This window comes from Cebus imitator, unplaced genomic scaffold (assembly GCF_001604975.1).
Source record: "Cebus imitator isolate Cc_AM_T3 unplaced genomic scaffold, Cebus_imitator-1.0 Scaffold336, whole genome shotgun sequence".
NCBI classification, from domain to species: domain Eukaryota; kingdom Metazoa; phylum Chordata; class Mammalia; order Primates; family Cebidae; genus Cebus; species Cebus imitator.
In genome coordinates this window covers 245,191-259,026 of record NW_016107651.1, presented here as the reverse complement: position 1 = coordinate 259,026, position 13,836 = coordinate 245,191, and the positions used below count along the sequence as shown (strand labels likewise).

The window sequence follows — 13,836 nt, the reverse complement described above, 5'->3', positions numbered from 1 at the left end:
CAGGCCCATGCACCACATCCAATCCAACAGCCTGTCTGGCAGCAATGACTCCATACCCCCAGATACGCAAGACCCTATCCCCTACCCTCTTATCTCTGCCACTCACTGAGATGCAAGAGACAATATATGTTGCTCAACAGAGTTAACACAGTTTTGGGATGATCCATTTTTCCCAGCTCCAACCTAGTGCCTTATGGAAAATGTCTGCTTGCATAAGGACCATAGGAAGAACTCAAGATGTATTGGAATAGAACAAGATTGCACAAGGGGGAAGCAGCATCCTCAGCCCAGTGCAGTACTTGTAATAACCCCACCCTTCCTATAGCCACAAAGGTACACTTGGAGGTGGTGAGCCTCTGATATTCATGGGCGTGTGACTGCCAGAGCTGGAAACACACCCTCCATAAAATCCTCGTAAATGAACATGTGAACTTTTAAAAGATAAACTTCATTCAAGAGCATTCAATAGGAGCGCACTCAACACACCAACAAGTTTGTAACAGAAGTAGTCCATGTGTGCTCTGGTGTCAGACCACTCAGGTTAAAAGCCCAGACCCACCTCTTCTTAGCTGTGTAAACATGGAATAGTAGATTAACCTCTCTGGGCTTGTTTCTTCTTCTGCCTAAGAAGGATAATAATAGGACCTATTTCTAATGGTCCTGAGGATTATATGAAATTACATTTGAAAAGACAAAACACTAGAAAAATGCCTGCTACATGATAAGCATCGAATGAGCTCTAGACTGTACTTACTTGAAGGTCAACTGAATACCTGAAGGTATCTCACACTCAGAGTGTCCAAAACTGAGTACCTTTTCCTCCTACAGCTGTATGAAAGTATAACTGGTATACAAAGAACTGTACATATTTAATGTGATGAAATAAATAAATAAATAAATAAATAAATGAAATAAATGTGCAATAAATATGTAATAACTCATCACTGCTGAGTTTGGATGTATGCAAATACCCACAATACCATCACAACAACCAAAGAAAGAGACACGTCTGACACATCCTATGCTTTCCTTTTGTCATTTTGTGTGTGTGGGTGTGTGTGTGTGTATGTGTAAGAAAACTTAATATGAAACATACTCTCTTAACAAATTTTGAAGTCCACAATACAATATCATCAACTACAGACATTACATCATATAGCAGATCTCTAGAACTGATTTATCCCATATAACTGAAACTTTACACCCACTGAACAACAACTCTTCATCTTCCCCACCCTAAGCCCCTGGTAACCACTATAGGTTGAGCATCCCAAATCTGAAAATCCAAGATCCAATATGTTCCAAAATCCAATTTGAATACTGACATGACACTCAAAGTAAATGCTCGTTAAAGCATTTCAGATTTCAGATTTTCAGGTTTAGGATGTTCGAATACTAAATCCAAAACTAAAAAAAAAAACAAATCCCCAAACTGAAACACTTGTGGTCCCAAGCATTTCAGATTAGGGTTACTCAACCCTTATTTTATTCTTGCTCCTATGAACAGACGAGAGTTCTTGAAACAACCCCAAAACAGCTCCTCCTTTTGTATTCTTGTCTTATTCATGGCAACTCCATTTTTCTGATCATTCAGGCCCAAACCCTTGGAGTCATCTCTTCCCTTTCTCTCACTCCAAAGACTATAAGCTCTTTCTTCACAATATATCCAGAATATACACTGCTACCATCTTGATCCAAGATACTACCATCTTTTGTCAGATCACTGAAACCTCCTAACTGGTTTATTTGCTTCTGTCCTTAACACCATAACTCTGTTTTCAATGCAACAGCCAAAATGGCCCTATTTAAATGTCAGTCAGAGCATGTCCAAGCTCTCTGCTCAGAACCCTGCTCCATTGCTTCCCACTTCACACACAGTAAAACCCCAATATTTTACAAACAGCTCAGAAGGATCTAAATGATCTGCCATCTCCTTCTCCACTTCTCTGACTTCACCTCCTGCTACTCTCCGCATTTACCCTTCTCTAGCCACACCAGCCTTAGTTCTTCCTCAGCACACTCATGCCTCTGGGCTTTGCAATTACTATTCCCTTTACCCAGAACGTTTTCTTCCTAGATACCTGCGTAACTGGCTTCTTACTTCTTTTGAATCTGTAACTAAAAGTCATCTCTTTGGTGATCTTTTTTCCCTGGATGAAAACCTTTTTTTAAACTTCGCCTTTTCGTTGATATCTCATAGCCTCCTTCCTTGCTTTTCCTCCTTAACACTTATCAGTACCTAAAATGGTTCTTTTTTTTTTTTAAGACAGGGTCTCACTCTGCCACCCAAACTAGAATGCAGTGGCATGATCTCAGCTTACCACAGCCTCTACCTCCTGGGCTCAAATGATTCTCCCTCCTCAGCCTCTGTGAGTAGCTGAGACTACAGGTGCATGCCAGCACATCTGGCTAATTTTTGTATTTTTTGTAGAGATGGGGCTTTGCCATGTTACCCAGGCTGGTCTCAAACTCCTGGGCTCAAATAATCAGACCGCCTTGGACTCCCAAAGTGTTGGGATTATAGGCATGAGCCACAGCGCTTGGTGCTATGTCTTTTATTTACGTATTTTATAATCTATATTCTCTATTAGATATTAAGCCCTATGAGGGTAGGTATTTTTGTCTGTTTGGTCCACTGCTCTCTTTCCAGGGCTTAGAATAGTGCCTGACACATAGCAGATGCTCAATGAATATTTGTTGACTAAAATGAATTAACTGACAGAGGGTTCAAGTCTTTGTTAAGGCATTAGGTGTCCCTGCCAACTGGAAGTCAATCAAAACTCAAGACCAATCAGCCCTTAAAGTATAAGTCAACTGAAACATGTAATTACATTGATATTTTCAAATAATATTTCAGCCATATGCTTATTCTGCAAAGTGAAATGTACCCATATTTTCAGCTTTGATTAAAAATATAAAACATGCTCCATTTGAAATTTTGATGGAGGCACACTTCTGTCCAGCACTAGGTAAATGAAGCATGACTGGAATACTAAATGGTGCTTCTATTCTTGGTTCAGCCTATGAGTCAGTTTCTCCTTTATTTCTCCTTCCTTTCTGTGGCCGAACAGATATATCGACAGGCAATGAATCACTGCCATGATAGATGTCAAGTTCTATGAAACTGAAAGGGTAAGTAACCACTCAGAAGATATAACATGCATCTTGAAGGAAGAAATCTGAAAAGAAAGCTTTCTTGACTAATAGTAATTCTACAAGTAAGACCCGATCACTAAAAGCAAATACTACTGGAAAATAAGGACTTACTTTCTTATATTTTCACTTTCAGAGCTGACAGTTTAAAAGGAAGAGAAATTTTATGCCCAAATAATAAAATCTCAATTCCCCAAGGAATGCTGCATTCAATCACCATGAATCACCAGTAATGGAGCTACCATGAATCGTCAGTAATGGAGCTAATAGAAATCTGAAGCTGGCATTTTCAGAATGGTATGTTAGTAGTGAAGCCATAAACCATCCAAAGAACTGGATGAAAACTAAAATGACAAGTCTAGTCAGGCAGTTTGAATTCTGGAGAGAAAACAATAACATTTTACTTGGAAAACAGTGTGATAGAGAAGAGAGTTAAGAGCTTTGGATTTGGGCAGTAATAATCTCCAGTCTGGGCTTTGCCATTAAGCAGCTGTGTGACCTCAGATAAGTTACTTGACCACTCTGAACCTCAGTTTCCTAAACTATAAAACACAGGTCATAATACCTAGAGATGAGACTAGTTAGACTGTGAAGACCTTTGACATGGTGAGGGATCAATAAATGATAATTCCTTGCCTAGATTGTACAGACTTAAGTCTAAACTGAAAGAATATTGTAAAGAATTGTCACCACTGGATTGCTTCAGGACAAATGTCCCTGAAATATTCTGCCAACATAGGTAAGTACATTAACTTGATCCTGAAAATGGCCTGCAAAACAAAAGGAAGCACTAAATCCAAAGATGAAGAAAAAGCTAGAGGGAAAAATTCAACGAAGAACGGCATGGGTGGCTCCTGTTTTGCTGTGGGCATCACAGGAAGAAAGACATTGTGAGTGACTGTTTTTGGAACCATCCCCTGGGTCAGGTGCTTCCCAGCCTTGTCCAGGCTCAGCGCAATAGACTGGAATGCCATTGCTCACTGTTTTGTGACAACACACTTCTTGGTTGCCCAGGACAGAGCGGGTGGAGATGTCTTTGGTACCTGTTTGGTTTGTTTTTGCTTTTAATCACTCAAATCCACCCTCCATCTATTCATTCAATCTTCCATACGTTTCATCTCTCATCATGCATTTATGAAGCATTCTATTATATGAATGTGGGACATAAACCAAGCATTTGAGAAGATACACAGAGAGATATTTTGCATTTTAGGAGAGATGTGTAGAACTGTAGGTGTCACCTAATCCAACATTCCATCTGTGTGTGTGTGTGTATGTGTGTGTGTGTGTGTGTGTGTGTGCCCATCACCTACTGAAGTAATACCTTATATACACATTAATATTTACTAAGAGCTTACCATATTCCATGCCACAGGCTCTTATGTGTTATCTTGTTTATTTGTCACAACCACTCTATAAAGTAAACACTGTTATGACCTTTAATGAACAGATCAAAAAAATAGGGCTGGAAGAATTTAAGATCACATAACTTGTCAATAGAAGAGTAGGGATCTCAATGAAGTCTCCTAATTAACGCGTAAGAATCAGGATTGTCCTGTTCACTGCATTTGTTATGCAGAGATTTAAGTGTATGATGGTCTTCTACTTATCTGTTCTCTGACACAATGAAAAGCAGGCTGATGTTGGAACAAATTCAACAGTATTTCTGTTTCAGGTTGTATAAGGTTTGGATGGAAATTAAAGATCAAGGACTTAATCAAAGCTCTAACTTGAGACAGCTGTTCATGTGCACTTACTAAGATCCAGAATATGACCTCACTGTGCCCTCTAGGAAAATGTTTTTGCAGTTAGCCAGAATATCCCCTTCACTCCAGAGTCACTGACACTTGAGAAACCTTTCTGCAGCCAAATAAGTGCTCCCACTTGTCCTATGACAGTCAGGAAGCAGAAGTGGAGTAGAAATTAGAATTCTCACATAAAAGATGAGAATTAAAGTCCTAAGACCATTAACACAGTGGATCCATTGTGAAGTCAAAGAATCTCCATGGTGTATAAGAAGAGTAATCAGTAATGAGTTCAGAAATAAGCTGTGTGACCTTCAACACCTCAGTTAACCTCTCTGAGCCAGTTTCCTCATTTCTACAAGAAAATAACATCCTCCTCACAGTATTTTTGTAAGATTGAACAAATATACACTGTTATTACTGAATAAATTATATAATATAATTATATATATTTATAATTTAAATTTGTATTTATAAATATAAATTTATATATTATAAAATCATATATCATATAATTTATAAATATAAATTTAAATTATACCTTTATAATTTATAATTATATAATATATAATTGTTATATATTATATAATTTACATATTCAATAACAGTGTATATTTGTTATGTATTATATATAACATATACATTATTATGTATTATATAGGTATATATTATAATATGTATTATATATTATTAATTATATATTATGTAATATGATATGTTTACATAATGTATAATATATATTATTTAATTTGTATATTCAGTTCCTTCCATGTTTATAAAATGATGGAGCTTTAAATGTTGGCTTCTGGCATAAAGCAGCAAAGCACTTTGGAAAGGCATCATTGGTATCTTATCTAAAAATTCTTTCCTTAAGTGGAAAGGAGTCGACAAACTAAAAGGTTTTAGGCCTCCCGCACTAAACCAGAATCCAGTTCTCGGGTTTCTGGAGTCTTGACTAGAACCCCTCCAAACCATCTCCTGTAGGCAGAGCAGAGATCAAAATCATTTGGGATAGTTTCAAAGGCCAAAGCTAAGACTGATGGAGTAGCTTCAGAAGAGGATTCCAGCTCTGCATAGGGAACATGTTTGTAACAGCAGCTGCTGGCCAGCCGTGGGGCAAGCTTCTGAAACAGGAAGCTCCCATCAAGAAAACTCTAGAACATCTCACCCACTGCTGCCTGATTGAGTCTCCTGACATCAAATTATTTTATTCAACACTTACCATGTGCTTTCTATGTGCTGGGCACTAGGAAAGGAATGAGTAAGATGCAGTCATCATTCCTCAAGGGCTCAAATTGGGGAGACAGATACATAAGCAGATAATTACAAAACAGAATGGTAAGTATGAAATAGAAAAATTATAAGCGCACTGAAGGGGTGGATCTAACTAAGGAGGTGGATACAATTCAGGTGGGAAAATCTTTCTGGAGGAGGTGACACCTAAGTAAAATCTTAAAGGATGGAGTAAGGGCAGGAAGTGAAGGATAAGATGGGGTCAGTGTAGAAAGAGAATTTGGGCAAAGGGAATCAGCATGAACTAAGAAATAGACATCGCAAGCCTTCTGGTTTGAGAGGAACTCCATAAAATACGAGGGTGGGGCATGGTGAGAAACCAGATTGGAGCCTGAGACAGGAGCTAGGCTATGGAGGGCCTGTAAACCGCATTCCACAATGTAAACTTTGTCCTGTAGGGATTAGGCAGGCAACACCTTACAGATTTTAAGCACGAGAGTGACTTAAGTTTCTGTGATCTTTGACTTAGGAGATTCTTTTCAAAGGGAAACTGCAGAGTGGCCTCAAAAGCTGCTGAACTGGGCTTGGGAACTCAGTGTCACTCTTGTCCTCCCTGACTCATTGCTGGAGGCAAGTGCTGAGTTCCTTTGGTCTCCTGCCTCTTCCTCCCCTGTGTACTGGGCCTCTTGGTAACACTGACCTCAGGAAAAGGTGATGTGGGCACAGGGAGACTCAGCATTATTAACTGCTTGGAAGCAGCCAAAGGTACACATTGAACCCTGAGCATCTTTCTGCAGCCGGGATCTTGGCTGGGAGACAGGCCTCAGGGTGCAGGCAGCAGGGGGGCAGGTTTGCTACAGTGCGCTCCAGCCCAGCTGCACCTCACGCCTCCTCCTCCCTCCCTCTCTCCCAATACTCTCTGGATCCTGGCTGACTTGACTTGAGGTTGAGGGGGTGGATGTGGGAGGTCACCCACCTTGCAGGGAAAAGCATCCTGCAGTGCTCAGCCACGGTGACCATTCTGACCTCTCAGCACAGTGCGAACTCAGGCCCCTTGTACTTTTCAGAACTGCTGTACATCTTACCTCTCAAGCTGCCATTTTTCAATATTTCCACCCACCCTTCCCATCTTCTTTAATCTCCACAGTCCCCTTCCTCATTATCCCACCCAGGGTCTCCATATTACCTGGTTCCCTCCACTTCTTTCTGTCAAACGACGCTCCTTCATGACTCACTCCTTCCCTAGATGCATAAATGGCTCTGCCTCCCTAAGCCTTCCTTGGTGACTCCTCCCTAGCTGATCCCTCCCTTCCATGATTCCTCTTTATTCTGAGCACCTGAACACATGAATGTATTTGTATTATTTACCTGTTCCAACTGCTCCATGCACAAATCCCTGAATCTGCCATGCCTTTCTCACTCATGGTGTTCCCGCTGCTTGAAATGTCCTCCTCCTTGTTTCCCTTCTGACCTCCCTTCTGGCCTTATCTTTCCAGGCACGGCACAAATGTCATCCTGACCCTAAGGCTTGTTTCCATCACCTCAAAGACATTAAATCTAATAGGACTTTGCTCCCTTTATTAAATTATGGTTTTTTGTTTATGTCATAACAACAGTTAGTGCTCCTGTGTCACATGCCTCTCTGAGAACTTTACATATGGTAACTCATTAAATCCTCACACCACCCTCTGCTATTATCTCCAATTTAACCTGCCCAAGTTCATAGCTAGTCAGTGGAGCAACCGGGATTTGAACCCACATAGCATAGCTCTAATCAAATACTATGCCACCTCTCCACCCAGCAAACTTCACCTGCAGACCAGGAAGCCTTTGTCCTAGAACTGCACTCAGATCTCTTGGTATCCCAAATGTCTGGCATACAGCAGGAGATCACTAAATGTGTTCTGAATTTAGCTGAAATTTGTTTAGCATGCATTCCCATTATTTCCTCAGACATATATTCAGTCTCCCTGAGCTGTCCATGAGATCAAGGGGAAAGGACTAGGCACACAATCACAAGGCAAGATGAGATGTGGGGAATACCCTTTGAGCTCTAGGGGTGCAACTGGAGGAAAACTAATTTTGGATTTAAATGTGTCTTGTGTGTGCAATTGACAAAGTCTTTTTCACATGCCTGATCTCAACAGGTGTTATCAACAGCTGAGGTAGGTGGAAGGATGTGTGGAAGATAAGAAAACTAGGCGCAGATTATTTGAGACCTGGCGGAGACCTCAGAGCTAGAAATAGCTGAATGAAGTAACAACCCACAGGCTCTGAATAAAGCACCTGAAAGCCAGCCTCCTGTCCATGGGCGTGGTCCTGGGCAGCTGTGGCCATCAGGAAAGGAAGAGTGTTGGGCCAGCTCCTCCCTCGGCAGCCCGAGCAGGGGTGGGAAGCTGGTGAGAGGGCAAAGGGGAGCCTGGCAGGGTGTTCTAGAGAGGAGGCCAAGTGAGCAGAGGTGAGCCAGGATGTGTTAAGAGCAGGCCAGCAGGTTCGGCAGCCTCTGAGGGCTTCTCCAGTGTTTGATTACCTTTACCGTATGGGACACAACACCATGAGAGGTGACATGATTTCCTAGTGATCTGATAATATAGATAAAAAGAGTCAGGAAAAACTGGCTTGTCTTTCCATCAGTTGGAGGTAGTCAATGTTTCCCTATCATGTGTAACTATCCCACTGCGTTTCTAAAAATCTATACCTCTATTTTATTGTTCTTACTCAGCACAACCACAGATCGAATTTACTCAATGCCATGTGTAGAAGGAAGGATTTTCAGGCTAGGACGAGCTCTGCAAAGGGAAGCTTTCCTTAGTAGAAAGGGCAGTGAATTCCTAGCCAAAAGACCTGCTCCATCTTACTAGCTGGGTGGTCTTCCGCATGTCTCTTCAACACCCTGGGTTGTAATCTCCTCTGCCGTAAAATGGGGATGAAAATACCCACCTCCCCACCTCCAAAATGAGTGCTATGGCAATGACTTGCACGAAGGCCTGTGAGCGCCCAGCCTAGGCTTTTTGCGGATCTAAACGGTCTCCAGGGTCTCTGTCTTACGCTTCACTATTCAGGAAACGAATGAAACACTGCAGATGTCTGCGCAGAAATGCAGGGAGAACCTCCTCCCACAGGGGACCTCCCGCCCGTGCAGCTCATGAAGTGAAGTGATGACTCTCGGATCGCCAGGCTCTTATTGCAGCCTCCACAGGGGGCGAGGCCGGCTAAACTTCGGGGGCGCAACAGGGTGGGTCTGGAACCCGGGTTTCTTGGCCCAAGGCACGGAAGGCGTGGGGATTGCTGTTCCCGGCCCGGCCCCTCGTAGTAGCTGCAAAGCTCCCCTGGGGGCAAGTCCAGAGGCACGGCCCCCAGCGCGCGCAGCCCTGCTCGGGAACACTTCGCTTACCTGCGGCTCCACCAGCCAACGCTGCTCTGCGCCGCCGGGCGCCGGGCGCGGAGCGCGGAACGCGGAGTACACTGGGATGCGGTCCCGGGTGCTGTAGAGGGTGGCGAAGCGCTCAGCGCCCTCCGCGCGTTGACAGATCTTCACGTGGGAATCTGTTGCCAGACCCGCAGGCGGGGTCCTGGCGTAGAAGAACTTGTCACATTCGCCAAAGCCGGCTTCCTCCTCGCCCACCAGCCGGCCTTCCAGCAGCCCCGCCAGGGCGAGGAGGCTGCCCAGCGCGAGCCAGCGCGCGGTGCCCATGGCGGCCTCTGCGAGCGCGGCGGGGCGGCCGCGGCTGGAGCTCCGCGGGCTGGGCGGGGAGCGCGACGCAGTCGGGCCGGGTACGGAAGGGAAGTGGGAGCACAAGCTCGGCGCTCGGCGGAGCCAGGCGGGGCGGCCTGGGCGGCGGGGGCGGGTCCGCGTCCGGAGGCCGCGCCCCCCTCGCCAAAGATGGCTGCGGAGGCCAGGGCCGGGCTCTGCGGTGCTGACAACGTTCCCTGGGCTGCGCCCGGGACTGGAGACGCGGTCACCTGCCGCCGCGCCGCCTAGTCTCAGCAGTCAGCGGGGACGTGCGCTGCTAAGAATGGAGAATCCGAGTGGGGCGGGCCTTGTCCGAGGGGCTGGGAAGGGACAGTCGCCTCGACTGGGAGCCAAGAAACCTGCTGATGGCGCGCGCCCCACGGCCGCCCTGCGGATGCAGAGGGGCGGCGTGAGATGCTCGCTGAGCTGCGGCTGTGGCTGTTCGGAGTGAACGGGCCGGGTTCCCCTCTGAAATCTCATGAATATCTGTCTCCCCCGCTCCACCGAAGTGCTCAACCGCCAGCACAGACATACAATTTTGGTGCAGGTTTTTGTTTTGTTTTGTTTTTTAGCTCACCAGAAACTCGGAGACTCAAGAAATACTGTTAAAGGAAGTCCCTGAACTAGGTAGACAGTACAACCCTGTTGTGGTTTTCCAGGTGCAAGGCTTAGAAACCAAACCGATGCCAAGCAAGGAAGGAGGTCAGCCAATGTCATTGGAGGATAGGTTAGCCAGTTCTTTCCTTCATTTATCCCTCTGAATGCCTAGGTGCCAGCCTGAGATAGGCACTGGATTACCACAGGGTAAACAAGAACAGGGCCCCTGCTGTCACAAAGACAGCCTAGTCGGAAAGCTTGTCATGAACCGAGGAAGCATGCTATTAAAGGGATAACTAAAAACTGAACACAGATCTGTGAGGCCCACATGGCTACAGGGGTTCGGGATGTAATCTGAGAAAGTTTGCCTGGAGAAGTGGCATCTGAGCTGAGACCTGGAGGATGACATTAACTAGGCAAGGAGGAAAACCATGTGCTAGTGGTCTCCCACAGAAGGGAGCATGATGCATTGGAGGAATTTAAGGAAGGCTAATGTGGGCAAAGGACAGATAACTGCATGGGGGATGATGGGAAGTGGGGCTAAAGAAGGAGGCTAGGGTCATATTATTTAAGTTAATATAGGCCTGAGGCCTTCCAACACTTTGACAAGGCCCACAATGAGAAAAGTTTCATGACATAATTCTTATGCTTACAATTGGCATTGCAGTTTCACATTTCTGTTCTACTTTACTTGGCTTTTTTTTTTTTTTTTTAAGTGCTGGTGGTAACCATAGCACTTGTTTCTGTGATCCACTCATGGCTCATGATCTGCAGTTTGGAGAAAATATTATAAATCATGTTGAGGATTTTGATCTTTTAATGGTGGTGACTCAATCCTTTTTGCTGTCAGGGAAGAGTGCTAGATTGAAGTGGCCCAGGATAAATGGGTGTGGTGGCTCACGCCTGTAGTCCCAGCACTTTGGGAGGCTGAGGTGGGCAGATCACCTGAGGTGGGGAATTTGAGACCAGTCTGGTGTACATGGCGAAACCCATCTTTAGTGAAAACACACAATTAGCTGGGTATGGTGGCTGGCGGCTGTAATCCCAGCTACTCAGGAGGCTGAGGCAGGAGAATCCCTTGAACCCGGGAGGTTGCAGTGAGCCAAAATAGTGCCACAGCACTACAGCCTAGGCAACAGAGCCAGATTCTGTGAAAGAAAAAGAGAAAGGGAGGGAGGGAGGAAAAAAAAAAAAGGAAGGTGAAAAAGGAGAACACCCCACAATTGCCACAATCCAGATGAGAGATGGTAGCTTGGACTAGGATGGTGGCAGCAGAGATAGGGTCAGGGCAGCTACCCAGGGCCAGGGCCTGCACTCATCTTATGATGTCACCTGTTTCCCCAGTGTGCCACTTCAGGGACTGAGGACCGGAACCTGTTGATCTTGCCTAATAAGTCACAGCCAGTGAGTCCTGAGCCAGATTTGAAACAGGTCTTTCTGATTCCCAAGTCTGACCTTTCCTTTTAACTCACAGCACATCTGTAAGGTGAGCCCGTAAAGAAGGAAACTAATTTTCAAGAGATTACACACTGGTACTTAAGAACCAGTTTCTTACATGTTTTAATGCCCGAATATGTTGACTATGTTTGGTCCCAGAAATGAAACCTAAGTTTTTTGAAAAATGGGGACACATGTAGTGTGATGTCACAGAAGAGGCTAGGCTTGAAGTCCCCTTTGATCTGGATGATGACCCTGATCATCTGGTACTAGTATCTCAGTCATCTCATCCCTGTAGGCTTCAATCAAGTCCTCCCACAGGGACAATGCTGCTCCTGGGCTGCTGGGAGGATTATAGGTTTTATAGGATTTTTAAAATATTTACATTATTTTATAAAGCTGAGTATAGGGCTCCCCAATGTTGACTTATGATGTCAACCATAACGATACATAAACACTGTTGAACAACTAGAAATCAATCCCTCTGTTCTCTGAGTTCTTTAAACATATATCTGTTATGGTACTTATATCATGGTAGAGTGTTAATAATCTCTGTGTCTGTCTTCTTTCTTAAATCATTACTCCTGGGGACAAAGGTGGTTGGTGATTAGATGCCAAATATGATTATGTTGTATTTTAACAAATGCAGAAAGTATAATACAATACATCATTGGCCTTTATGACTAAAGTATTTACAAGATTTTAATTCACTTTCTCAAAATTTCTTGATCACTGCCCTCCACCTTTGATAAGCATAAATATCTCTGCCACCCAGTCCCTGTGGCAGATTCTAGTTTTTCCCCAACCCTCTGTCAGCGGCTGACACACATATACACCAAACATTTGTACATCCCACAGCCAGCATGGTTCGTTTACTTTATTTTCTTTATAGTACAAGATAAAATTTTCACGTGCCTGCCTTCCACAGATAAAATATTACCTTTGCAAATTACAAATGTTCTCACCCCAAGATTCTGGAACAAACTACAAGGTAGGACTGCCTTGATCTAATTAACACATTTGCTAACTGCTGATTCTAAGGGAAAATTGTCTTTAGCAGCATCTGTATGTACATCAATAATTCACTGCTGTCTCTACATTTGGTCACCTCTCAGCCCTTTCTTCTCCACTGACTCTCTTCTTACAGGGAAGGAGGTTTCAAAGCAGATCCTCTTAGGTCTGTGCACTCAGACCCAGCCAATGCTAATATCGTTCCATAGTCTTCAGCAAAGGCTTGAGGATAAAAAGTAATGGCTGATGTGGAATAAAATATTTGACGCATCTCTGTGGTTTGATGGGTTCTGTCCAATGTTGTTTAAAAATATGAGCCCAACTAGATGCTTCTTTCCCCTACCTGAATGCTCTGAAGCTCTGATGATAATTGCATCCCTACCGTCACACCTTTGACCATCCATTCTCCTTTCTCATGCCCAGTTTTTATGCCTTATAATCCACTCTCCAGCTGGGATGAATTCCTAACGGAAATCTGATGATGTCACCCTACCCTTACAGCACCTAATCACTCTATTTGCCTTGGGATGCAGCTTGACATCCTAGCTGACTTCCATGACCCCAGAGTCCTGGCCTTTCCCTCTTAGGCCTCATCTCTCTCCACTCCCACCTTACCCACAGAGTCAGCTTCTTGCATTTCCAGGAATGCACAATGCTCTCTCTTTTGTTTTGTTTTTGAGACAGGGTCTTACTCTGTCACCTAGGCTGGAGTGCAATGGTGCAATCACAGCTCACTGCAGCCTCAACCTCATGTGCTTAATCGATCCTCCCACCTCACCCTCCCTAGTAGCTGCAGCTACAAGTGTACACCACCACACCAGTTAATTTTGGTATTTTTTTTGTAAAGACAGGGTTTTGCCCAGGCTGGTCTGGAGTCCTGGGCTCAAGCAATCCACCTGCCTTGGCCTTCCAAAGTGCTGACATTAC

The 13,836-nt window shown here is 44.3% G+C and overlaps 1 protein-coding gene across 1 annotated transcript in view; it reads right to left on the bottom strand.

Annotated features, from left to right (window-relative positions):
* Nucleotides 1–9,921, bottom strand: part of ENDOD1 (endonuclease domain containing 1) — a 38,232-nt gene extending 28,311 nt beyond the window's left edge. Inside the window, exon 1 of the mRNA XM_017505264.1 lies at nt 9,526–9,921. Within this exon, the coding sequence (XP_017360753.1) occupies nt 9,526–9,825 (300 nt within the window). The 5' untranslated portion in view covers nt 9,826–9,921. The remainder of the gene's footprint in view (nt 1–9,525) is intronic.
* Between the last annotated feature and the right edge of the window lie 3,915 nt (nt 9,922–13,836).